Source organism: Saprolegnia parasitica (genome assembly GCF_000151545.1).
Source record: "Saprolegnia parasitica CBS 223.65 unplaced genomic scaffold supercont2.138, whole genome shotgun sequence".
NCBI classification, from domain to species: domain Eukaryota; phylum Oomycota; class Saprolegniomycetes; order Saprolegniales; family Saprolegniaceae; genus Saprolegnia; species Saprolegnia parasitica.
Genome location: NW_012156532.1, coordinates 42,708 through 66,401, shown reverse-complemented (window position 1 = coordinate 66,401; position 23,694 = coordinate 42,708). Strand labels below are relative to the sequence as shown.

At 60.9% G+C, this 23,694-nt stretch overlaps 8 protein-coding genes across 8 annotated transcripts; 3 read left to right on the top strand and 5 right to left on the bottom strand.

The window, feature by feature from the left end:
* Positions 1 to 619: 619 nt before the first annotated feature.
* SPRG_14191 (hypothetical protein) lies at positions 620 to 2,095 on the bottom strand. The gene is made up of 11 exons (XM_012353887.1): positions 1,809 to 2,095; positions 1,653 to 1,754; positions 1,553 to 1,600; positions 1,441 to 1,508; positions 1,260 to 1,395; positions 1,147 to 1,215; positions 1,056 to 1,103; positions 943 to 1,011; positions 861 to 899; positions 771 to 805; positions 620 to 719 (listed from the first exon to the last, which is right to left on the bottom strand). Exons 1-11 carry the CDS (start codon positions 2,046 to 2,048, stop codon positions 632 to 634), a joined length of 942 nt encoding a protein of 313 aa, XP_012209277.1. The 5' UTR covers positions 2,049 to 2,095; the 3' UTR covers positions 620 to 631.
* Positions 2,096 to 2,145: 50 nt separating this feature from the next.
* Positions 2,146 to 4,725, top strand: SPRG_14190 (hypothetical protein; the record flags this gene model as incomplete). The annotated part of the gene is made up of 6 exons (XM_012353886.1): positions 2,146 to 2,562; positions 2,616 to 2,962; positions 3,012 to 3,301; positions 3,348 to 3,590; positions 3,642 to 4,334; positions 4,377 to 4,725. The coding sequence occupies 6 exons, from the start codon at positions 2,146 to 2,148 to the stop codon at positions 4,685 to 4,687; spliced, it is 2,301 nt and encodes a 766-aa protein (XP_012209276.1). The 3' UTR covers positions 4,688 to 4,725.
* Position 4,726: 1 nt separating this feature from the next.
* SPRG_14189 (hypothetical protein) lies at positions 4,727 to 16,048 on the bottom strand (the record flags this gene model as incomplete). The annotated part of the gene is made up of 22 exons (XM_012353885.1): positions 15,532 to 16,048; positions 15,003 to 15,503; positions 14,696 to 14,956; positions 14,576 to 14,647; positions 11,936 to 14,522; positions 11,694 to 11,873; positions 10,872 to 11,647; positions 10,524 to 10,816; positions 9,417 to 10,477; positions 8,371 to 9,360; positions 7,828 to 8,318; positions 7,631 to 7,775; positions 7,481 to 7,581; positions 7,141 to 7,431; positions 6,747 to 7,086; positions 6,603 to 6,702; positions 6,263 to 6,554; positions 5,918 to 6,208; positions 5,301 to 5,864; positions 5,097 to 5,242; positions 4,905 to 5,043; positions 4,727 to 4,858 (listed from the first exon to the last, which is right to left on the bottom strand). The coding sequence occupies exons 1-22, from the start codon at positions 16,015 to 16,017 to the stop codon at positions 4,727 to 4,729; spliced, it is 10,239 nt and encodes a 3,412-aa protein (XP_012209275.1). The 5' UTR covers positions 16,018 to 16,048.
* Positions 16,049 to 16,572: 524 nt separating this feature from the next.
* Positions 16,573 to 16,988, bottom strand: SPRG_14188 (hypothetical protein; the record flags this gene model as incomplete). The annotated part of the gene is made up of 2 exons (XM_012353884.1): positions 16,573 to 16,793; positions 16,854 to 16,988. The coding sequence occupies 2 exons, from the start codon at positions 16,986 to 16,988 to the stop codon at positions 16,695 to 16,697; spliced, it is 234 nt and encodes a 77-aa protein (XP_012209274.1). The 3' UTR covers positions 16,573 to 16,694.
* A 255-nt stretch (positions 16,989 to 17,243) lies between these two features.
* SPRG_14187 (hypothetical protein) lies at positions 17,244 to 21,096 on the top strand (the record flags this gene model as incomplete). The annotated part of the gene is made up of 12 exons (XM_012353883.1): positions 17,244 to 17,416; positions 17,509 to 17,737; positions 17,785 to 17,934; positions 17,978 to 18,073; positions 18,122 to 18,228; positions 18,270 to 18,747; positions 18,791 to 19,090; positions 19,137 to 19,243; positions 19,297 to 19,875; positions 19,925 to 20,131; positions 20,182 to 20,954; positions 21,005 to 21,096. 12 exons carry the CDS (start codon positions 17,244 to 17,246, stop codon positions 21,094 to 21,096), a joined length of 3,291 nt encoding a protein of 1,096 aa, XP_012209273.1.
* A 196-nt stretch (positions 21,097 to 21,292) lies between these two features.
* Positions 21,293 to 22,129, bottom strand: SPRG_14186 (hypothetical protein; the record flags this gene model as incomplete). Its single annotated transcript, XM_012353882.1, has 4 exons — positions 21,293 to 21,460; positions 21,512 to 21,638; positions 21,683 to 21,758; positions 21,800 to 22,129. Coding segments are annotated over 4 exons (701 nt in total), but the record flags the coding sequence as incomplete, so codon positions are not given.
* Positions 22,130 to 22,221: 92 nt separating this feature from the next.
* Positions 22,222 to 22,763, top strand: SPRG_14185 (hypothetical protein). Its single transcript, XM_012353881.1, has 3 exons — positions 22,222 to 22,386; positions 22,436 to 22,569; positions 22,618 to 22,763. The coding sequence occupies exons 1-3, from the start codon at positions 22,257 to 22,259 to the stop codon at positions 22,666 to 22,668; spliced, it is 315 nt and encodes a 104-aa protein (XP_012209271.1). The 5' UTR covers positions 22,222 to 22,256; the 3' UTR covers positions 22,669 to 22,763.
* On the bottom strand, positions 22,650 to 23,388 carry SPRG_14184 (hypothetical protein). The gene has a single exon (XM_012353880.1). It carries the CDS (start codon positions 23,360 to 23,362, stop codon positions 22,682 to 22,684), a length of 681 nt encoding a protein of 226 aa, XP_012209270.1. The 5' UTR covers positions 23,363 to 23,388; the 3' UTR covers positions 22,650 to 22,681.
* Between the last annotated feature and the right edge of the window lie 306 nt (positions 23,389 to 23,694).

The window sequence follows — 23,694 nt, the reverse complement described above, 5'->3', positions numbered from 1 at the left end:
CCAAGGCTGCCGAGTGCCGAAGCCGCCAGCGGAGACGCCGACGCCGGGCCCCGCGACGCGTAGCAGTAGGTCGTGCTCGGCAGGAGCGCGCTCATCGTGTTGTGTAGTACTACGCTACTGCTGCAGCGTAAAGGGTAATCTCACAACCGCGCCACCGACGTTGCATTTACCAACGTATACAAAAGGACAGTCAATCCGGTGGCGGCTGGTTATTTGCGACAGGCGCGGTGTGAGTCACTTTTTTGTGTCGACGCAAAAATGGTTCGAATGGCACAAAATGGCTCGCAAAATCGCGCCCAGACAATAATGGCCACGACCGGCTCAACTCCAGCATGCTCGTAGTGCGCCGCACGGTCGATGCGAAAGGTCCTTGGTACAGCTGCACTCGCCGCGTCGCGAGGACGAGGTCATAGAGGTACATAGACCATCCATCTACAGTCCAGGCTGCTCGGAGTGACCAGGAGGCCAGCGACGAGTGCGACGACTCGAAGTCCACGACTAGAACAAACTTCATTGACAAAGCACAACAAGCTCCGTGCGCTGATGTCGCCAGTGCTTTCAACTCGACGAGGACACCAACGCCCACAGAAACGACGCATTCTGGACGCCGATCCCCATCAGCTACGACAGATCACGTTCTTCGGACGCGCTTGGGACTGTGAACCAGTGTGCGCTTCTCGGGCAGACCAGCAGCGCCTTTGGCCCCGCTGCGTTGTCGCCTACGCAACAGTACGATTGATAAACTGGAGGAGGCTACGAGGAGCGCCTACCACTGCCGAATGGCCGCCATGAAGCGTTCGCGCAGCTAGAATCACACAGAGGTGGTACTTTCTGCTCGCGTGTGCAGGATATAATCGCACCAGCTTGTTGAGGCCGTACGTGACGCAGTTGAGCGCACCCTACGCGACGTGTTGAAATGACATTCACGGTACTACTGAGCACCTGCAGTGGTGCGAAGAACGCAGTCAGCGCCAAGAAGACGGGGCTGATTTCGTGGCGGGGCGAAATCACCTAGTACACCTTGTTGACAAAACGGATGGTTCTCGCCAGCGTACTTGGAACGTCCGTCCAAGGCCGCCCCACGCACACGTGAGGACATAAATCTAGCGCCAATTTTTGAATATCCGACTGCGCGACGATGCGTACCCCGATGTAGGCCATCATGCGCCGGCGAATCTTGTCTTCCATGCCCGTTGACATGACGGTCGACCGCCCCTATCGCGCGACTTCACCACTTGTCGTCGTCTCTCGCCTCGCACCAGCTTCGTAGCAACCGTGACGAAGAGCGCCGTGTTGACCGCCAACGCGACGGTGAGCGGGCCGTAGAAGAAGAGCATTTGAAGCACGTAGCCGTCGAGGACCCACTGGTTGTCGCTCCACGAGCGAACCCAGCACCTAAACCGCGTGTTCCAATACGACTGGAAATGAATGAAGAAATACCACGGCAGTCCGCCAAACCCGATGAGCTCAAACCCACAGAGTTGCTGGATTCCAAACATGAGGACAATCTACAAGATTCGTAAGAAAGAAGATGATAGAAAGACTGTCGTACGAGGAGCGGGATCCCCCACGCCAGCAGCACGTAGCGCCACTCGTACATCTAGTCCCAAGCAGCGTTGAGTAAACGCTCGTCGAAGAAGATTTCGCAATACCTCGGGCGTCTTGTTGGCCTTGACGAGGATCTGGTACAAGTGAAAGGCAAAGCAGGTGGTCCAGAGGTACGACGAAAGCACGCAAAACTGAAGTCCATAGCCCTACAAAGAACGATACGTCGTTGCCGAAGGTCCTGACTTGGATCCTGCGTGCACCTGAACATAGCACGTCCACGGCGTCGACGTGATGGGCGTCGACGGCGACGCAATTTCGGGCAGGAGCGTCCATAGCCACAGCACGGCGCCGACGAAGTCGGTGGCGTGGAGGTAGAAGAGGATGCGGCGGCCGCACCGGCGCGACTCTTCAAAGAGTACAAAGCACACCATCATGCTCACGCAGGCGACGACCGAGATGGAGCTCGAGATCGCGAGCAGCACGAGCGGAGTCGGCAGCATGCAGCACTACTGTACACGCGCGAGCTCCAGTCCCTAATTTCGAAACGTCAAACTCGAATATCTTGGAGCGACTTTAAAGATACAGTTTTCCTGCGCCATGCGAACGCGCCTTCCGTCGCCCGTCCTCCCATTCCTATTCCTACTTATCGTCCATGCGCTCGAGACGACGGTCACGAGACGCTTTGAGCTCCATGGCAAGATATTTAGCGTCTCGATCCCACGCGGTGTCGAGCCGGTCGACGCCATCGCAGCCTTTCGCCACGAGCACAACCTCTCGATGGCGTTCCAGCACACGGCGCTCGAAGCCTTTTGCAGTGCGCTGCCTTGCACTCGGGCAGCACCGATCGCGTTTTCGGCCATGATCACGGGCGACAACGGGGCTGCCATCGGGCAGTTTGAGCTCCTCGACGGCGACGAGCCCGCGGACGCGATCGCCGCGTTCTGTCGCCAGCACGCGCTCGGTGCCGACTTTCAACGGTACATGATTGCGTCGATCTGTGCCCAAGCGTCCGTGGTACGGCCTTTCCGAATACTAGCGAGACAACTTGTCCAAATTGCATGCACTAGAGATGCGCGCGACACCGAGCTGTGGCCCTGCAGCAAGGTTTTACGGGTGACCACGGATCGTCCCTTGGCGTGCTTACCATCTATGACGATGAGGCACCTGCGGACGCGGTGTTTGCATACCTCCAGCCGTGGTTTCCCGAGCGAAGCAGCCTCGAGAGCATGCTGCAGCAAGTGCTTGGCTACGTGTGCAGTCGCTTGGCCTGCGACCGCACGATTCCACGGCTCTTTCACCGCCACATTGAAGGTCCTGATAGCGTCGACCACGGTGTTCTCGACATCTTCTACGGACAAGAACCCATTGATGTCATTTCCGCCATGCGCCCGCCACTCGGCCGCGACCTGCAGCTGTACGTTGGACTACCTCCACAACAAGTAAAGTCGCATGCTGCTCGCTAGGTCGCTCCTTCAGACCGTGTGCGCCGAGCCTCTCGTTTCGCCATATTGCACCCGAGACCGTGTCCTCGTCTTCTCGGCGCCGGTGCAGTTTGATGCGGACGGTCCGTCCATTGCCGTGACGCTCTATGACGGTGACGAGGTCGCCGACGTTATCTTTGACCTCGGACGCCGCTACAACCTGACGATGCCGATGCGCCATGGTCTCTTTGACGCACTCTGCAACCGCCCGCCGATCACATGCACGCGGGGCCGCGCCAAGCTGTACGACCGCCTCGTCACGGACGACCACGGTGCGTCATCGGCGGCCGTTGATGACGAGCCTACGTCGTAATGTAGGCAATGCAGTTGGATCGGTCGTTGTACTGGACGGCGACGAGGCGGCCGACAACGTCTTTGCATTTGCTGCCACCCACAACCTACCGCCCAGCTTTCGCGACGACTTGCTCAACCGCGTCTGTCACGACCTGCATGCGTCCGTCAACGTCACGTGCACGCGCTGGGCGCCGCTGGTCGCATCGATCCCCATCAAAATGAACATGTCGGACCCTAAGCCCCTCGGCTACGTGGACGTGCTCGAAGGTCCGACCCTACCCCTACCCTACCCCTACTGGAACGAATATATATCGTTAGGGGACGAGCCGGTGGATGCTGTCTACCGGTTTGGTGTGCAGCACAACCTCGGCGCGCAGGAGCAAGCGTCGATCAAGGATGGGATTTGCAATGCCTTGAACGTTCCGTGCACACGGGAGCGGAGTCTGGTGTACGTGGCGCCCATCAATGGGGAGCACGTTCCATTCTACGGCGACGACGAGCCGGCCGACGTCGTGTATTGGTATGGGAATCTGCGCAACTGGACTTTCTTCGAGCGCCAAGAGTGGCTCCACGCGCTCTGCCGCCTCGAACGCGCCGCGATGCCGCTCCTCAACTGCACGCGGGCCGAAGCGCGCGTGTTCCACTTGCCCGTCATGGAGACCGCGACCGAGAAGCTCGGCGACCTCGATGTCTTTGAAGACCAAGAGCCCGTCGACGTTGTCTACGCGTTTCTCGACAAGCACGATCTCTTCCAGACGGCGCCGATCAACGAAACGCTGCTCAACCTCACGTGCACCCACGTGCCGTGCGCTCGTCTTCGGCCTCGGCGCATTCTCTTCAGCCTCCAAGCCACGTATGCGGGCTTGCCCCACAAGATCGAGTACGTGCCGCCGGAGGACGACTGGGTCTGCACCGAGCTCTATCCTGGCCAAAAGCGCTGCGAACACTACGTTCAAGTCCGTGCGACAGCGTATTGCGCCAAGTACATGTCGACGTGGGCAACTTGCCCTGGTACGCCCCGTGTAGTGGAGAATAGTGTCATGATATGCGTAGACATCATTGGCGGCGCGCTGCGGTCGCACTTGGACGTGTACGAAGCGGCCATGTGGCGTGGAAAGGACATGTACGCCAAGCTCGGGCTCGTCAAAGGCGCCAGCAGCGACGAGATCGAACACGCCTACCACATCCGCGTCCTGCGCTACAACAATGTGACCGAGCCGCAAAAGTACGAAAAGCTGCAAGCCGCGTACGACACGCTGCACGACCCCGTGAAGAAGTACTACTACGATCTGCCGTGCATGAAGTTCTTTGGTCTCTGCGGCAAGCGCCAGCCCGACGGCGGCATCTCCATCAGCGCCGACTAACTCGATACGATAATACATGTATGGATGTGTATAGAGAGGCTACGAGTCCCAGAGCGCAATGTCCCGCTGCTGCGCCGCTTGCTCCTCGTCGACGATCGACGTGCAGTGCGTCATGGCGTACAGCAGCTTGGTCCGCATAATCTCATCGGTCGAGTAGTTGGGCAGCTCGAGCTACAAACAGACGTCGAGGGATATGGAGGAAGAGACGCCAGTCTACCTGGAAGAAGCACGTGTGCGCCACCGGGAGGTACTCGTCCGGGTTGCCACCGCTCATGTGTCGCACGAGCTTGAACGTGTACGTGCCAAAGTCGACTTCGCTGAACGGAAGGCGGGACCGCCCCCACACAAACTGCAGGCTACATCCATCATCCATGAGACTCCTCGGCCCGATTTCTCTCTCAGCGCGTACAACTGTTGCTGCTCGTCGGGCGTAAAGGATGCCAGCGTGCGCCAAAAGCGAAGCACGAGCGTGTCGTGGCTGTCCATGTCGGGCGAGTACTCGGTCTTCTTCTTGAGCAGCTCCATGTTGAGCGTTGGCCGACCGCACACGAGGAGCTACCATTTTGGTGCATTAAAACACATATTTACCATCATCGAGGATCGAACCACGTACCTCGAGTTCTTTCCACGTAAAGATCGCAAGCAGCTCGGCGTGCACGATCGACTTGAGACCACGTGCAATGTACGCGACGGCGTCGTCAAATTGGTGCAGCTTGTACTGCTCGAGCGCCGACGCATAGGCCAGCCGGTCACCAAAGCCGACGCGGCGACGTCGGCCGTTGGGCACAATCTCGACTTCGACAGCGTCGTTCAAAAGACACGTAAACGTGAGGTCCGGGAACGCGGCGTCAAACGTGTCTTGGTCCATGCTCGGGTCCCGCAGAAAGGTAAGCGTGCGCGCCGCCGCCGCATCAAAGCTCGGGAGGTCGTCGGGTCGCAGTTGCTCGCCGACGAGGAGCTTCCAGATCGGCCGCGCGAGTGCGATTGGAAACACTTCTTCGAGGTTCTGCGTCGCAATGCCCATGAGGACGCCGACAAAGCTGTACCAGTCGCAGCACTCGACCCACTGCAGGCACGCCACGTTGGGCACAAGCGTGTTTTGGTGCAACCCGTCGGCGTTCTGGCCGTTGGCGCAGAGTACGAAAAGTGGCACGAGTCCGTGGTTGAGCTCGTAGCACTACCAAGGTATGAGCCGACGAGATAAATCGAATGGGCGATTCGAATGCGTACGACGGTCGCGTTGGTTTCGCGGTAGAGACCGCCATCGTCGATCGACGGCTCGCCCTTGAACTTGGTGAACCACGACTTGCCGTCGTTGCGTCGCAGCAGCGCCGGTGGCGTGTGGCGAAGCTCGTCAAAGAGCTGGCAAAAGACCGTGGACGCGTATGCATCTCGGAGCCGATCCATGTCCAGCGACGACCGCGACGCCATGAGCTCGGGTCGCACCTTGAACGCAATGTGGCGGTTGATGCTCACCACCTCGGACGACCGCTCGAGACTGTACGATTCGCTCCAGATTTTCTATCCCAATTCGAATCCAGTCGTGCCGCCCGAGTCGAGTGGCAGGAGTAGTACCTTCCAAACGGCCATTTTCGTCTCGAGAAAGAGAAGGCTCTTGGCGTGCGTGACGAGCCCCGCGAGCCACGTGGGGTGCTGCGTTGAGAGCGTCGAGCCGATCCCGAGCAGCATCACGTACGGCACGAGGCGTTGGTTGAGGTGCCGGAGAATGTCCAGACGACCCATGAGCACGGGCAGCGGGAACGACTGGAGGCTCTGGCTCGCGACGCGACCCGCGTCCGAGTCGAAGAACTGACTCACGTCGTTGGCAACAAGGCTCAGTGCGCAGCGCCCTCGCACCTCGCGCAGTCTACACCATGTCATCATTATAAACAACATGTTGGGAGCGGAGCCGTACTTGTTGACGACGTCGACGAGCGTCGTGCTCACAAAGTGCGGGAGGTCGGCAACGATGACACCCTTGTACGCATCGCCGGCGGGCGCCACGCAAAACACATCTAGACAGCATCCATCAAGAGCCGCAACATAACAGTACACGGACCTAGGAGCCAAGGCACGGCGGCGTGGGCGGCGGCCTGTGCCCGCGGTATCCGAAAGAAGGACGGCTGGTGCGAGTCGAGGAGGACCCACGCGTCCGGCGCAGCCGGGTGCTGGAGGAGCCGGCCCCAGCGCCCGAGACGACGCGAGACGACGACGGTCTCGCCATACAAGACATGGAATGCGATCGAGGCCGAGAGCGTCGGGAAGCCGTACACGGGCGCCTTCTCGCTCAAGACGCGGTAGATCTCGTGGTCGCTGCCACTCGGGGCGCTGGCCGTCATCGCATTCGTAAACTTGTTGTGGTACTGCAGCGTCCAGGACGAGTAGGCATCTTGGGCCGCCTACGCCATTGCGCGGTCGCCCTTTCTTCGTCTTCAGGATTCTTCGGAGCGTACCTGGCCCGCGAGGCCGTAGAGACCGACGTACTCGACCTCCATCGAATGGTGCGACGTGAGCTTCACTTTGAGATCCACCGACACGACGAGGCGCTTAACGCGGCAGAGCGTCGACATCTTGTTGAGCTCGTCGCCGCTCGGTGTCTGCATGAGCATGCGCGTAAAGTCCACGACAACGTGGTCGCAGCCGACGACAATGTTGTCCGCGTGGCTGGCCAAGCTTTCGCCGCTGCAGTACGCTTGGTACTGCGTCTCGAGCATGTACTCGACGTCCAGCGGGTACGCAAGCCACTATAGCAGCATGTTGTCATCCCACCGTCCAACCAATAGGCGACGCTACCTCCTCGTGCGGCTTGTAGCACCAGAGGTACACGGGGTTGTGCAGCGCGCGGTCTTTCGGCCCGCCGTGCTCTTCGTCCCGCTTGACCGCGTCGGCCAAATCTACACAGCAATAACTATGTAGCTTCAAGTGCCAATAATGTCTCTCTACCTTCCATGGCCCGGATGTTGTAGCAACGAAGAAGCTTGATGACGACGACGCGTCCCATGATAGCAAACTCGGGTACGACGGTAATGACATTGTTGCCCTGCAAAAAGTGGGGCGAGCCCACGTCAAAGTACCCAATCGGGTCGCCCTACACCGAGTATATATATCCTTCTGTCAAAAGAGGAGATTGTGTAATGTACCGGCAGCGGAATCATTTGCTGCTGACGCATCGCCGTCACGTACGCCTCGTACTTGTCGCTCGTAAAGTGGTCGTACTCGCGGAGCTTCTCCATGTCATGGGCGGTGGGATTCTCGTGGTACACAAAGACAAGGCCGGCGACGACCGGCGTGTTCGAGTACTTTTTCGGAATGCGAATGCTGAGCTTCCGAAGCAGCACCAAATCCTCAAACGACCCGAGCACGTGCACATTGCGCGCCTCCCGGACGCGGAAGAGCTTGGCGTTGTCTTCAAAGATGGTCTGCGCGCGCGGCGACGACTCGGCCACGTCCGGCAAGAGGCTTCCATCGCACCAAATCGCCGCCGCCGGTAGCAGCGTGTCGGCGAGGAACGGTTCCTTGGTGAGGTTGACCACCGCCTTGCGCCAATCGTAGCTCTGGCAACTCCACGCGGGGCTGTGCGCGTCCGTGTCGATGCACCCTGCCAATACGAGCAGCTGCCGTGCGATCGCACCTACGATCGCAACCACATGAGCGTGGGAAGCGCGCATCCATCGTCGACGTACCGACCGTACACGCTGCGTGCACGTTGCGCAGCCACTTTGTTTTCTCCGAGCCCCACCCGCCGTCGCGCGAGCTCGCCGAGAGCGTATCATTAAACACACAGAGCAGCGGCGCGAGCAGCGCCGGGTGGTACGCCTGCTCGACTTGGCGGAGCCAGCACTCGCGCCGGTTCTTGTGCCAGCGCTGCACGTCCGACTTGACGGACGCTTCAAACTGCTTGAGCGCCTCTTTGAGCACTCGAAGCGAGTGAAAGTGGCTCTCGACGACCGGTCGCCAGCGCGCGACGTCGACCGTATGCGCCACTTGCAGTTGCCGGAGCCCGTCGACGGTGGCAACGAGGTCGGCGTGCCACGGGTGCACCTCGGCGTGGTACCCAAACGCTTCGACGCTGTAGGACGGCGGCGCGTACGACGGCAGCGCCGCGAGAAGCGACGTGCAGAGTTGCAGCAGCATCTGAAAGTACCGATTGTTGTGCAGCTGCCAGCGCACCGAGTCGCGAAAAAGCACGTTGAGCTCGGGCAAGGCACAGTAGAGAAAGTGCTCGAGGAGCGGCTTGGTCGATGTCGGGTCCAACGACGACGGCAGCACGCGTAGCACCCACGCCATGACATCTTCCTTGAGTCGCGCGCCCGGCATGCGGCAGTAGACCAGCGCCGTCTGGAGCCACTCGACCAGGTTTGTGCTCGACGACAAGTTGCCATGGAAAAGGCGCGCGTCGGCGGGCCATGGCGCCCAGAGCGGCGGCGACGACGTGCGATACGGCGTCACGCGGAACGCGTAGCCCCACTCGGACGTCATGTTGGCGGCCAAGTCGGGCACAAACGAGTAGTAAAAGTGGCTCGCGGGCACGACAAATGGTCGGAGACCGTCGCGCGAGAGGACCCACGGCAGCCGGCGCGTGCACGCCGCATCGGCGTAAAACACGAGCTTCCAATGCGACCGCGACGTCCGCGTGTCGAATTCGACGAGGAGCGAGGTGGCCGACGCAATCCCTAGCCCTTTTCTGTGAGAAAAGAGTCCTCGTTCCAAAAACTTTGAGGAAGCGTACCCACGTATTTGCCGTGGACCGTCTCGATCGGCACGATCGAGGTGGGCGCGACCAGCTCTTCAAACGTCTGGAGGGCCTTCTTGAGCTCCATGACCTTTTCCAGCATCGGCCGCGGGTTGCGACGGTGCTCGAGCGAGATCAAGTGGTCCAAGTGCAGATTCATCTCGTGGTGGTAGCTCATGTCGGCCGTGCGGATGGCTTGGTAGACCTTGTCGAGGGCGAGTCGGCACCGCTGCAAATGGTCGCCACTCTCCCGATTCGTCTTTTCCAGCACCACGTCCGTGATGCGCTGGAGCAACGTAAACGCTGCGCGCGTCTGACCCTTCTCCAAGTGCGCGTCGACGTCGCCGAGGTGCGTCCGGATCATCTTGAGGCAGCTCGACACGTTGACCGAGACAGCAATCAGCCGCGTGCTCAGCGGATGCCGCGACGCCTCGACGACCATCATGTCGGGGACGTGACGCTGCTGCAGCTGCGACGTCATCGTCTCGCGCATCCACGACGCGTCGTCGTCACACAAGTTGTCCAAGCAGAGATGCTGCGGGCACACACGGCCTTCGGACGTGACTTCCAGCAGCCGCGCTTGGTCGGCAAGGCGCAGCGACGGACGCATCGACGTCAAGAGCCAGTAACGCAGACCCGCGATCGCTTCGTGCTGTACCAAGGATCGTTGGATGGACGTCAAGTCACTCGAGGCAAGCGATGGCGGGATCCACGACGCAAGTGGGTCGTCGATCGGCCGGACGCTCTCCAGCGGCACGACGTGCTCGACGTCGTTGGCACGGACCACGACGCGGCATGCGTCCCGATCGACCGACTCGACAATCGCAAGCGGCAACGTCGATGGCGTCGGTAGCGGTGGGTACGTAAAGTGCGTCAAGGCGCAGAACGGCGGCGACGGCGGTGGCGGGTACAGAAACGGGGTCGCGCCAAAGTTGAACCACACCGACTCGCCGCCGTCCATGGAGCAAGCGGGCGCATAGCCGCCGTGCAGAATGTCGCGTTCGAGGCCCGAGAAGGCCACACCAAGCGAGACGCCATTGAGGTAAAACGTCATCGTCCTACAGCAATCAAGGATCCATCCACGATACACTCGAGTCGTCGTACCCGGCATCGAGGTCCAAGAGACAGCCGACCACGTCGCCGGCCTTGCACATTTGCTTGCAGTACTCTTCGTTGCGACCGCAAAACCACTTTTTCTTGCGCCGCCCGTCGTACGCGTAGCTGAACGCGTCGTCGCCAACGCCGAGGCCGCTCTCGGGGTTCGGGTCAAAGCCGGGAAGGACCCATCCGATCTGGATCACTTTCGAGGTGCCAATGCGGATCTCGTAAAACCAGCGCCCACCGCCGCGCACGGCCACGTTGGCGCACGCCGTGCCAAAGCTGCCTCGATTCGACACCTACACACCCACGACGACGACGTTGCCTTTCATTTCAAACGGACGAGGCGCGGACCTTGAGCGATGCGTCGCTGATCTTGACGCCCATCGAGAGCTCTTGGAGCTGGCAGCGCGGGCCACCAAGTCGGACAACGACAAAGCCGGCGTCCGAGAGACCACGCTGGACGAGCTCATTTGTCTCTGACTGCACGCGCACGGCCATGCCCGGCGTCAGAAGCGGCGCACACCACAACGTGTGTGGCGACGAGCCGACTGCGTACGGGTCCTCGGCATTCCAGCTGAGCACGAGCGGCTTCTCGGCGCTCGCCCGCTCTTCAAATGCATGGAGGCCTTGGGCGACTTGGACCGCATGGTGCTGCAGCGTCGGCGTCACCCGCGCGAGGAGCTCGACCGACGGCGCCACCAGACTCTCAATACTGAGCGCGCCCAGCACGAGGCAGCGGCAGTCGTGCCAGTGCCGCGCCGTCTTTTCAATACGATGCAGCGTGCCGTCAATGGGGACGACCATGACGCCGTGGTCGGCCACAAGTTCAAAGAGCAGCTGAACGCTCTCGCGCGGGCACGACGCGCCAATGTGGACGCGGTCAAACACAGCGCCGCGGCAGTCGTCGGTCGGCGCAAACGCATCGCAGACGCGAAACTCGATCGCATCAAAGAACGCGGGTCGCCGGAGCGGCTCGCTGTGGACGCTGCGCGCCATGTGCAGATACGCGTACGCCAAGCGATGCACGTCGCGCTCCCACGACGTGACGCGCAGCCGGTCGCCGTAGAGGTGGGCGAGCAGCGTCGCAAAATACCCCGAGCCCGTGCCCACGTCGAGCACCGAGAGGCCTACGCACACACAGCATGAGTCACGAGCGGCGTGCGGGCGTCGCACCTGGCTTGACGTCGAGCGCGTGCACGAGCTGGTAGCACTGAGCCATGTTGGGGACCGTGTACCCGAGCGGGTGCTGCACCGCCGCGTCGACCTCGATGTCCTTTTGGTACAAATGCGGCACAAAGCACTCGCGTGGCACTTGTCGCAGCGCGTCGACGACCGGCACGTGGTGGTAAAAGTCTCGTCGCCATTGCTTTCACCGTACGGCGCGAGGAGTGCGTTCTTGAGCTCCGGACGCATACGTGGCACGAGCGGTGGGTCCGGTGGGGCCAACGCGCCCGTCACACGGAGTCGGTGGACGTCCTCCGAGTTGCCTTCGTACGTCAACCATTGCAGCGCGCCATCAAAGTTGCCGGGATAGTACCGCAGCACGTACGCGCAAATCGGCGCCGACCAGCCCATGCTCAGCAAGCGCGCCATATCGTCCGAGTCGGCGATCGAAGGCGGCGTGTTGGAGAGCCGCGACAGCAGCGTCGGCGTCAAAATGTCATCGATCGGCAACCGCGTCGCCGACGTCGGCGGCAACGAGGCGTCGGCCACGTCGGGCAGGCGCGGGTGCATACGTAATCCGCTCAGCAATGGCGACGACCCCGTGGTCGCCACGAGTCGCGCGACACGGTCACACTCGGCCGCCATCGACCGGTACACGCCTTGTGCCTGCCAGTACGTCGGCGGCTGCAGCGCCAAACACGACTGCACGCACGCCGGCACTGGAATCGTCGACGGCGCCACCGCGATCTCCAAAAGCCACGCGGTCCACTTGTGCTTGTCGAGATGGCCGAGATCGAGGAGCGTGCAGAGGGCGTGGAGCAACCAGAGACCTACTGGCGTCGCAAGAACGTTGGGCACGACCTCGAGTTGCCGCTCGACGCGTGCGCAATGACTCGAGAGGTCACTCGGCAGACACGCGAGGAGCGGCGAAGCCAGCGCCAGCAGCCCCAGTGAGCACTGCGTCGTGTAGTAGAGCGACGCGACCGACCGCGAGAGAAAGAGGCACGACGCAGACGCGCGGCACGTTTGCGGATCGACGCGCAGACCAAGGAGAACGCCGCGGTTGACCTGTGCCTGGCTCAGCGCTTCAATGGATGCGTCATCGGTCGGCGTGGCAGCGACGCGCTGGCCCGGGTACAGCGCGTACGACGGCGAGATGGCGGTCGTTGCGAGCATGAGCGCTCCGAGCGCCATCAGTTGAGACATGGCGTTGGCGTGGTCCATTACATCACCCCATAGCGCAGTGTCGAGGGCGTCGCGCACGCATGCAACCCAGCGCGTTGACGCGTAGAGCTGCCGCAGCACGTCGAGCGCCTGGAACGACAGCGACGGGTCGCTGTAGACAGAGCCATCGTTCAGGACAACACGACCGCTAAGAAACGTTGGGTGCGGCGCATCGCATGTTTCCTGGCACGCGGCGAGGCACAAGAGAAACTGGACCACCGGCGGATCCGGCGACAGGTGCCGTACTACCGTCGGTAACAGCGAGAGCACTTGGCGTTGTGTCGTGATCGGCCATCGCGGGAGTTGCGCCAAGAGCGGATAGACGATCGCGTCGCGCCACTGGCTTGTCACGTCGGGTACCGCCAGCCAGGCCAGCGCAATGCGTGCAAGCGCTGTCGCCTTCTCGACGCTACTTGCATCGTCGACCACGCGACCGAGAAAGTCGAGGACGAGTTGCGTCACGTCAACGTTCTCGGGGCTCGACGCGGCGACCATCGACAGCGCCGACGCCCACGTCGCCTCGTTTGGCATCGGCGTCTGCAGCAGCAAGCGCAACGCACCTTCTTGGCATGGATTACGACGCAATGGCGAGACGGATGCAATGGGTTGCTGCCATAAACAGTGCAGCAGTGGCGCCGCATTGGGAGGGAGCGACCACTGTTGCGACTGCAGCACGAGGTGGTGCCAGCCGCGGCTGGTCGCGCGTTGAAGTCGCGTCGGGCGATGGCATAGATCCAAAAGCACATGCAACGCACGCGTGTGGCCGGGCACGGCCGGCGAAGACGCTGCAAGCAAGTGCAGACCGAGCAGCTGGAGCCAGACGACGCGGCGCTGCATAAGGACGGTTTGGCGCAGTGGCAGCGTGAGCGGCGTGTCGGCCATCGCGCGCAAAAACTCAAAGAGTGAGGCGAGCGCATGCGTCGTCGATGGCTCTTGCGTCCAAAGCGCCATGGACGGCCCGACCCAGATCTGATGTAAAAAGAGGCACCATGCCTCGAGATTCGAGAGCGAAGATGGCTGGCTTTGCGCGTGCTGCTCGAGCCACATGCAAAACTGACGCCACGGCCCCAACACGGGTTGTAATCGCGCGTCACCCAAACAGTGCTCGATGCCAGCGACAGCTGCGTCCGATAGCATCAGCGCCAAGCTGAGCACGAGGCGCTCGACGCGCGCAACGCCGGACGTCGTCTGGCGCCGGAGCGGGCCACGGATCGCGCACAGCCACTTCTCCATCATGTCCGAGAGGGTGCCGTCCTGGAGCGCCCGCAGAAACTGGCTCGCGTCGCTCGATGAGCTTTTGGACGGCGGCGCGAGTGCTTGGACGAGCCGCGTCTCGGTCGGGTATACTGCCGCGAGCGTATAGTCAACGTCGTGAGACGGCGTGAGCGGCACCACATGGAGGCAGTCAAACGAAAGCGCATTCGTCGGCAATGGCAGCTGAACCAAGTGCGCCTGCAGCCGGGTCTGTACATGGGCTACGTGTTGGAGAAACTGGTGCCAGAAGAACGCCGGCGACGGACCGACCGACGCGAGCACTTCGTGGCGGCAGCTCGAATAGCTCGGAAACGTTGTCGCCGAAAAGGTGCCGTGGGCCGACGGCGGCTGCCAAAAGAGCTTGTGAAGCGGGTGTAGACCATGGTCCGGAGCCATGGCTCGACGCGCGTGACATGGTCGACGAGCTCGTTCGCCGAGAGGAACGTGTGCGCGGTCCACGGGCACGCAAACGCCATCTCGGGCGACTACCATGGGTGGGTGGTCTCTTGATTCTTTGATAGAAAGCGATGTACCTCGGTCTTGGAGAGACGGATCTGCTGCTGCTGGTGCAGATACGCGTGGGTGTCACTGAGCTGCTTGAGTCGGAGCTCGCAGATCGCAATGTATTTGGTGAGCATCCGCTTGGCGTCTTGGAGGTGCGGCACACCATGCGGGACCTTGAAGAACTCGAGCCGGTACCACCCTGATGTGTTGATCGTCCAGCCGAGCGAGAGGAGGACGGCCATCGCGCCCTTCCAGCGCATCAGCTTTTGATGCACGTCTTCGTGGAGCACCTACGCGTCGCCTTGCACCATCGCTCTCCTTCATGTGTTTACGTACCTGGACGGGCTCTTCCTGGTGTTCGACGGCCGTAATCGTCATTTGAAGTTCAAACAACAGCGACAGACTCATCTTGATGCACTCCATCTCCATCTCGATTTGCATGAGCGGCAAATGGCTCGGGTGCGTCGCCACGTACAGCATGACTTGGGCAAACATCGAGACCGACGACGGCAGAATCATGCTGGCCGTTTTGGACGCGCGCAAGAGCTGCTTGGCCGTCTGCCCCGACACGTTCAGATAGAGCATGATCATGCGCACGCAGTCAATGTCCTCGGAGCGCAAGCCTGCCGTGCTCGACTCGTACGAGTGCTGCAGCCCGAGGTCGCTGGTCGGGCCGGCCATCGTGCTCTCGACGCTGTCAAGCATGATCTGGACGGCGGTCGCAAAGCTCATGTGGTTGCTACTGCTACTCGGCGCTTCGTCCGGCCGGCCGCTGTACGGCGCCGTCGTGCGCTGGCGCTTGAGCGGATGGAAGACGCTGTTGTCGTCGACCTTGCGCTTGTCATGGTGCACATGTCTCGGCGACGCCACTCTCGACGATCGCGGCCTGCAGTCGGCCGAGGAGCGGGATCGCATCGAGCGCGATGCGCGTCGAGAGCACGAGCTCGGGTGCGTCCATGAGCATGAGGAGACCGCCGAGGAGCGAGAGAAACAGCATCGGACTCCACGTCGTCGACGGTGACGAAAGAAGCTTGACCAGTGTCTCGCAGAGAGTCTTACAGTGTGTCGAGAAGACGTCGGTGAGCGTCGCGCGCAACGACTCGGGGCAGTGCTGGGACACGAGAAGCGAGAGGAGGATGCTCTGGCCAATGTACACAGACTCTTCGTCGACGAGCTCCTGGTCCATGTTCGATGGCGAAAAGACGGCCGCGCCCTCCTGTGTGCGCTTCTCCATGCTCGAGAGCGGCGGCTGGTCCGGGTCGACAATCGTCGGTGGCTTGGGCGTCACGAGCGTCGACAAGAACGCGGATCGTCTCCGGAACAAGATGCATTCGAGAAGCTCCACATCCATGCTGCTGCGGTGGTCGGACCAGTTGAGACCGATGCTAGCAGGATGAAAGTGTGGTGGATGGTACTCGTCCGCCAAGTGCGCCTAGCAATACATCGCCGCATGAGGCTCGAGACAATGCGAGATGGCATCGTACAGGCGTGGGCAGCGCCTCTTGCAGGAGCGTGCGGAAGGTCGCTTGGCCGAGAAGTTCGGCCACGCCGGGCAGCCAGCCATGACACAGGAAGGTCGATGGCTCATGGCCATCGAGGACGATGTCCTTGGCGTGCTACGTCCGTCATGAGCCATGTTCCTCGTATCGGCCTCTACCTCCATCGTCGCTTGGCCGACCGCGAAAATGAGGAACCAACGCCCAAACTCATGACGGAATCGTTTTCCGGATAAACTCAGATGCAATCCGGACAAACCGAACTGCAAGCGATAAAATCACGCAACTGGCCTGCGCTGTTGTGCAGAGACGCCACACTCGCGTCGGTGCGGAGTTGAGTGTTTTTACCCGCAGACAGGCCCACGCTAACGACTGGCTGGTGCCTGGCTTTCACCCGCAACAACAATGATGATGGCGCATGCACGTCCATGTTGCCACGTCACTTTCCAAGACAAATGGAGCGCTAGCCTCTAGACGAGCGGCGGCGAAGTCGACGGCGGCCACGTGCGAATAAGTGTAGGCTGCGTTATTGTCACATGGCGATCGCGCAGAGCTCGGCCGTCGCATGCTCGAGCCGGCGCAGCGAGAGGCAATGGTCGACGACCGAAGCGTCCGAGAACTGCACCTCGCGCTGGACGTACGCCGGGCGGGCGATGTGAACTTGGTACAGCCTGTGCAGCTCGTGACGCACGTCGGTGGTCAGCGTCTGTAGCTTCGGCTTGAGGCCCAAGTGCACGTGCGCATCGAGCTGCTCGACGACCGCGTGAAGCCACACGATGCCGATCGCAGCTTGGACCATGCAGCGCACGATGTGGCGGAGCCCCATGCTTGTAAGATCCAACGACGTGGGAATAGTGTTGTGTATTGGAAATAGTGTACTTCAACTTGTCCCACCTTGCACCGAGTTCTCGCGCACCTGTGACCATGACCGCACGGCCTCGTTGCAAGCACGGCATGTGGTCGCGCGATGTCTGCGTGCAATCGATATTGTCTGTTTTGTGGACACTATTGTCAATGGTGTTTTATCCGGATGCGAGGTTTCATCCCGCCCTTTTTAGCCGAAACCGTTGCCACTCACGCGATGGCGACGCCGAGCGATGGGCTCGGCATCACGCGCCGGGCGCCGCGGCCGCGCGGCCTCACGATAGAGATCCCATCCAGAAATCCCTCCAAGATTCCGACGATCAAGAGCCCTGCGCGCGCGAGTCTCCAGGGTGGCGTGACGATCGAGGCCGCGACAGCAGCCATCGACGAGTACGATCAGCGATGTCATGATCGCTCATATAGGGTGGTGTGCATTATAGCGCGGTACGGCACTACATTTGCGGGGGTAGCGACCCTGCTAGCGTGACCTCGATCGCGCTCGAGCTTCCGCCGGGGCAGTCGCCAAAGAAAGGCCAGGTCAAGATCAAGTCCATCGAGAGCCTGCATGCCTTTCAGAGCCTCGTGCACCTCAACTTGAGTGGGCATGGCCTCGTGTCGATGGAGGGGCTCGACGCACTTGTGCAGCTTCGTTCACTGCACCTTGCGCGCAACAGCATCAAGGCCATCAAGCTCCCGGCGCTCGAGCACTTGGTACGCATACACTATCGTGCATGCATGCAAACGAAGGTCGCGTCTAGGAAACGTTGGATCTCTCGGGCAACTTCATCTCGCAGCTGCCCAAAAGCCTGGGGCAGCTGCCGCGGCTGCAGATGCTCGACCTCTCGGGCAACACTCTCACCATTCTCAAGCAGGTCGATATCTTGGCGCCCTTGAGCAACCTCCACAAGGTACGACTGGAGAAAGATCAAGCAAAGTCGACGCCTTCCATAGGTGCTTTTGACGGCCAACCCTATCGCACAGCTCGAGAGCTATCGAGACTATGTCGTCTTCACCGTGCCCGGCCTCACGTCGCTGGACCTCGCGACGGTGCGCGAGGTCGTCGGATCGATCCTCGGTCAACGACATATGTATTAGATTACGGACCGGGAGCGCGAGAAGAGCCGAAAGCGCTTTAGTGGGTCGCTCTCGCTCGACGAGCAGCTCGAAGCCGTCGATAAGAAGCACTACGCCGACCAGTGCGGGTGCGTCGTACTGCCAACGTGTCGGTGTAACCTTGGGCTAGCATCGAGGCGCAGCGCGCGACATTGGAAGCTGAAAACGTCCTTCTCAAGAACGAGTTGCAACTCAAGTCCGCGCTCCTCACCAACAAGTCGAAGGAGTGGTCGGCCGCCACCGAACAGCTCCTTCAGCTCCAGCAAGAACTCGCCATGGTGCACATTGATAAGCGGTCGACCCACGACCCGTTCCGCCTTCTCCACTTGAAGCAGCAACAGCGCAGTGCGACTGCCACGGACGACAAGGCGTCGCCTTCAGACAACAAAGTCCACCAAACGGTGGGTGCAGAATTCAACCGCGAGTACCTTCTCCAGAAGATCGAGTCGCTGCATGCGGCCGAGGCTTCGATGGCGGATGAAACCCGTCAATTGGAGGCGTCGATGCTCGCTCTCCGCAACGAGATCGTCGCGGTGGACCAAGAGATTTCTACGGTCAAGGAGTCCCTCCTCAAGGACCAAGACGTCCATCGGCTCCACTTGGCCCAGGTACCAAAATCGCTCTCGATATCTACGACAATATCCATCCTAGTCGCCGGCGCCACCGCAGAGTCCGAAATACTACTTTGATGACGGCAGCGCGCGCGCCGGTGAGCTCCAGACGCAGATCGAGCTGGCGACGGCCGAGGCGAGCGAGATTGAGCGCCGGCTCGTCGCCAAAACAAAAGAGATGCTCCAGGCCGACCTCCAGTACACGCGGCACGCGATGGTCGACAAGAACTACGTGTTGTTTGACAAGGAGATCTCGGCGCTCACGCACAAGCTCCAGCGTATCACGACGCAAAAAGCAGAGTGGGCCGACGAGCTGCAAAAGCTAGAGCGCCTTCCCAAGGTTCACATTCGTAGAGAGACGGTCTTCTTGATGCATTGCACGGTAGGCGCCAGTGTTGCGACTCAAGGAGCTCCACGAAGGATACCGCGTCCAGCCCAGTCCCCGCCACCTGCTCCGCGACTCGTTTCGGCAGTGTCTCCCAGACACAACCGCGTCGGAAACGGCGAGATGGACGAGACGGAACACGATGTTGTGAGCCCCAGTAGTGGCCAGCAACACCCACTGAACCGGATGCTGGTGAGTGAGAAGCTGGCCGTGCTCCATAGCCTCCAAGAGCGCCGATTCGAGCTCTGCGACCTCCTCCTCGGCCACGAGACGCAGTGGGAGGTGCTCCAAGAAGAGCGCAAGGCGATTGTTGCCGAGCTTCACAACGTCCAGCACAACATTTTGCCCTTTTGCCCCGACTCGAGCTACGACTGCATTGCAAACGCCTTGTCGCCAGCGCACAAGAACGACGGCCCCGAGAGCGTCGCTCCGACGGACGCCTCGAGCATGTACGAGCGCCTCAAGCACGACGTCCTTGCCCACGTGAGCCAGCTCCTCTCGCATCAGCCGGGCTCGCCGCACCACATCACGCTCGCCAACAACAACAACGCGAGCGAGAACAAGCCGGTGCACATTGTGTTGGAGACCCAAAGCAACAATCAAGTGACGAGTCCACACAAAGTCAACGTCACGTTCACGTACCAGTCCAAGTTTCAATTGGAAGCAGGCACCTCGATGCCATCCCCCACCTTTGCGCAGCTCAACAGCAAGAGCCAGCTCGCGCTGGACGAAAATACAAAGTCCGCTCCCTCCCCTACCCCTCTTGGCACTAAAGACACGATATACTAGGCTCTTGTTGGCGTGCAAGAAGCTCCAATGGGCCGAGAGACAGCAAGGCGCCGAGTCCGCGACGCGCATGGACGTCGATCCGGCGACGCAGCGGCTCCAGAGCCGGCTCGAGGTCACGCTTCTCTCGGCGACGAACCTTCCGTGCACCCGCCGGCTCAGCGCCACGTGCGACCCATATGCGCTCTTGCATCTCGAACACCAAAACCGGTATCGACTCGAGTCGCAACGGAACAATGGGCCGACGCTTTCGGGTGTAGGGACAGTGGGGCGTGGGAACGCGACCACCCGACCAAGGCCTTTCGCAGCAACACGCGCGCCAACACCCTCTTTCCTGTCTGGGACGAGGACTTTGTGTTTACGCCAATCGAGTCCATGTCAACGCGGCTCGTCGTCACGATCATGGACGACAAGAAGGCGTCGGACCGCCACGAAGTGCTCGGCGAAACCAAGATCGAGCTCCGGACGCTCTGGGAGCAGAAGCGGACGACACAGTACTTTCCGATTGCGCTCAAGACCAAGTCGCGCGAGCCGGCCCACCTCCGGCTCCGCCTGCGCTTTCTCTACAACCGCGTCGATCGGTTGCGCCGCCTCGTCGACCGCCTCGTCCTCGCCTACATTGAGCGGCGAAGGCAGCTCCCGACCTTCATGTGCCGCGTCCATAACGACCACGAGCGCAACCAGTCGGCACCGCTCTCTCCCCACCAGTCCGCGTACATTATACCGGTGTCGTCGCCGACCTCGCCGCCACGGGCCTTTGGACCCACGCGCGGCAAGCCAACGCGGTACGGGTTTCCGTGCACGTCGCCCGTGCCTCCGCTCTCGAACCAATGGGAGACGTACAAGGAAATCTTCTCGGCGAGGAAGAAGCTGTCGTATGTGCCACCGCGGCGCGGCGACGGCCGCTTTGATAAAGACAGCATCTACCGCCCTAGCCGGCGACAATCGTCCGAGCCAGCACCCATCCGCAAAGCCTCGGCGCCGCCGCACGCCGACTTGCGCATATTTAAACAGCCCATTTCGCGTCCGCGAGGTAGGACGCGCGATTGCCTATCGCATGGGTCACGTGACGCGTCGTCGTAGATCCGTCGCGGCGCGCCGATCGCTTTTTTGGGCTCCCCACGGCCCCGAGTGAGCACTACAAGCGCGTCTATGTCAAGTTTAACCCGACTTAGCGGCAAATGCAGTCGATGCGGCGTTCTTTCTGGCCTTGGCCTCCCGAAGCGCTCGCAATGTATCGGCGCGCGAACGGCAAGGCGATGCCTCAGGCGGCGCTGAGCTGGATGCAGTCGCCTCCACGTGCTTTTGCGCGTCGAGCTGACGACTAGACAAGACAATGAGGATACCGGAACGAGGGGATAGGTGGGACAGCTACCGCAGCGCAATGAGCTTGGGGTGTGTGACGGCCACGGGACCGACGCCGCCGCGCGTCGGAAGGCCATAGGCGGTGATCTGTGGTGACACCTCTTCGCAGCGGGTGATGAGCGGTACCAGCGCCTCTTGATACGGAAAGTACGAGCAGTGGGCTGGTACGTCGACCTACATAGCAACAATGGCGTCCGTGCGACACAAGGATGCGCAGGAAAGTACCTGCATCGGCCGCAGCGAGACCGTACAGCCAGGACGGTCGAGGTTCAGTGGTCGTGCGAGGTAGCCCGTGATGCGACCATCGAGCTTGGTGTGCCAGTTGAGCGCGAGGTCTAAAAACTCGTACCAGCTACGTCCTCTGGTCAGCGGAGGATAGGAAGCCAGCGATTGCACCGCGAGATCGTATGGCTGGCATCATCGCGCTCGTTCTGCGGCAGTGGGTAGTCGTCAAAGAAGATGCAATCGAAGGCTTCTGGCCATGAGCGAAATGTGTTGATGGTGGAGACGTACCGGGCAACGCGGGCAGCTGCGTCTGCCACGTGCCTTGCACGATGCGCACGTTGCTATAGCTGTGCGCCCATGCTTTGATGCGGGCGATGACGACTGGGTCACACTCGATGATCGTATACGTCTTGGGCGAATACGTCATGATCTTGGTGGCCGAGTAGCCGAGGCCAAAGCCGATCTCGAGGACGTCGCTTGCCGGCGTGATGGCGAGGCGCTCCACGCACTGCTCCATGTAGTCTCGCTCCCAGGCCATCATGACCTGCTGGCCCACGGAGCTCAGGAGCACGTCGGCGTCGGTCTCGTCCCGCGTGTACACGTTGGCCTCGTCCATCGCACAGTTATTTTATTAATATTCATCAAAGTCCATTTCGTAAAAGGGGTGCTGGGGAGCCCACCTTGACACGATCCCCTTTTCGGAAAGCCGAGCCGCCCAAAATACAGGCCAGTTTCAATTGACGCGATGGCAACGATCTCGGACGACGAGCTGGCACAGGCCTTCTTGGCCTCGCTTGTGCACGGCGGCGGCGCGGAAGCCGACCAGCAAGAGCAAGAGTACCTCGTCCGCGAGCTCATGCCATGCTTGATCCCAGGTGCGACCGAGGGTAGCGTCGAATCGCTTGCGAAGTGTCGTGGTAATAGCGCTCAAGAGCCTCCTGCGCGCGCACGACGACGCTATTCGGCGCAAGTGCAACGGCGAGCTTGTGCTACCGATCAAGCCCCTCGACTACTTGGCCAAGTATCTGTATCGGCACAACCCAAAGTTCGCCAAGCCGGTAGGTGGTATTCTCCATCGAGTCTGCCACGGGATGCTCTCTGTGTAGACGGACGAGACGCTGATGCTGCAACGCCTTGCCGAGAAGCTCACGCAATAGATAGAAGAGAACGTTAAATGGGCGACGCGGCTGGCGATGGCGACGCCGAGACCTCGGGCGACGAGCTCGGTGATAATGTACGGTATCCTTCGTCGTCGTCATCGTCGTCGGCGCTACCGTCGTATGGGATCATGCCTGCCAGAAAGTCATTGTTCGAGTCGACGCTGCTAATGGTCGAGAGCGCCGGCTCGGCCGGCGTCGTCGCGGTGCTCGCCGCCTTGGCAGGTGACGTGGGCTTGGACGATGGCGCCGATGTATCAGTGGGCACGGTCGACGAGACGTGCGAAGATGGCACCACGTCGTAGTGATGCTGCCCTTGGTCAAGGGCCATGTGGATCTCGAGCTTCTTCTCTTCCTTGCCACGCGTGGCGGTGCGCGTCGATGGCGGCGGCAGCTGACCCCACAGCTCGGATCCGCTGCCTGCATTATGGCGCAGGCTACGCGTCATACGCGCGGCCGAGCCGTCTGCGGCGGCGCGCTTCCGCGCATTGGCACTCTTCTTGGTCGTCGCCGACGACCCCTTGGGATCCGCGTTCAGTTGACGCGACTGCTGCAGGGCAAGCGTCGGTACCGAGACCTCTGGCACCCACGACGTAATCTCGAGGTGGCCACCGGGTCCGATGGGCTTGAGCTCACGGCGCCACTTGCGGACGCGGACGACCTCGACGTCGTCCTGCGGCAGCCCAAGCTCCATGGGTATGGGGCCGAACTTAGTGGAGAATGCCCAATCCAAAACCACCTTATTCTTTTCGGCCAATCATAGTATTTCAATCATTTTAGCCAATCCAAATCGCCATTGGTTCAACAGTGCAACAGCCGCCACTTTGGATCACCTCCACGCACCGGTCATTTCAAGAAGCAACGGGAGGCAATTATCCCGAGCTAGTATTATATTACATCAAATAGAACCAAGGTGCTTGTGAGCGCCTGCTATCCTCATTGGCGCGAGCCGTGTGGTCCTTCCTGTGGCGATTCCAAAGATATTTCATTGATTTTCAACCAATCCACGTGGCTTGACGCATTCTA

What these genes read in the sequence shown, in the direction of transcription:
- SPRG_14191 (XM_012353887.1), bottom strand. Translation starts at nt 2,048, where the DNA reads ATGCTGCCGACTCCGCTCGTGCTGCTCGCGATCTCGAGCTCCATCTCG. An exon ending in AGGCCAACAAGACGCCCGAG is followed by an intron (nt 1,601 to 1,652) that starts GTATTGCGAAAT and finishes GCTTGGGACTAG; the next exon opens with ATGTACGAGTGGCGCTACGT. An exon ending in GGGTTTGGCGGACTGCCGTG is followed by an intron (nt 1,396 to 1,440) that starts GTATTTCTTCAT and finishes CACGCGGTTTAG; the next exon opens with GTGCTGGGTTCGCTCGTGGA.
- SPRG_14185 (XM_012353881.1), top strand. Translation starts at nt 22,257, where the DNA reads ATGGCAACGATCTCGGACGACGAGCTGGCACAGGCCTTCTTGGCCTCG. An exon ending in CATGCCATGCTTGATCCCAG is followed by an intron (nt 22,387 to 22,435) that starts GTGCGACCGAGG and finishes TCGTGGTAATAG; the next exon opens with CGCTCAAGAGCCTCCTGCGC. An exon ending in ACCCAAAGTTCGCCAAGCCG is followed by an intron (nt 22,570 to 22,617) that starts GTAGGTGGTATT and finishes CTCTCTGTGTAG; the next exon opens with ACGGACGAGACGCTGATGCT.
- SPRG_14184 (XM_012353880.1), bottom strand. Translation starts at nt 23,362, where the DNA reads ATGGAGCTTGGGCTGCCGCAGGACGACGTCGAGGTCGTCCGCGTCCGC.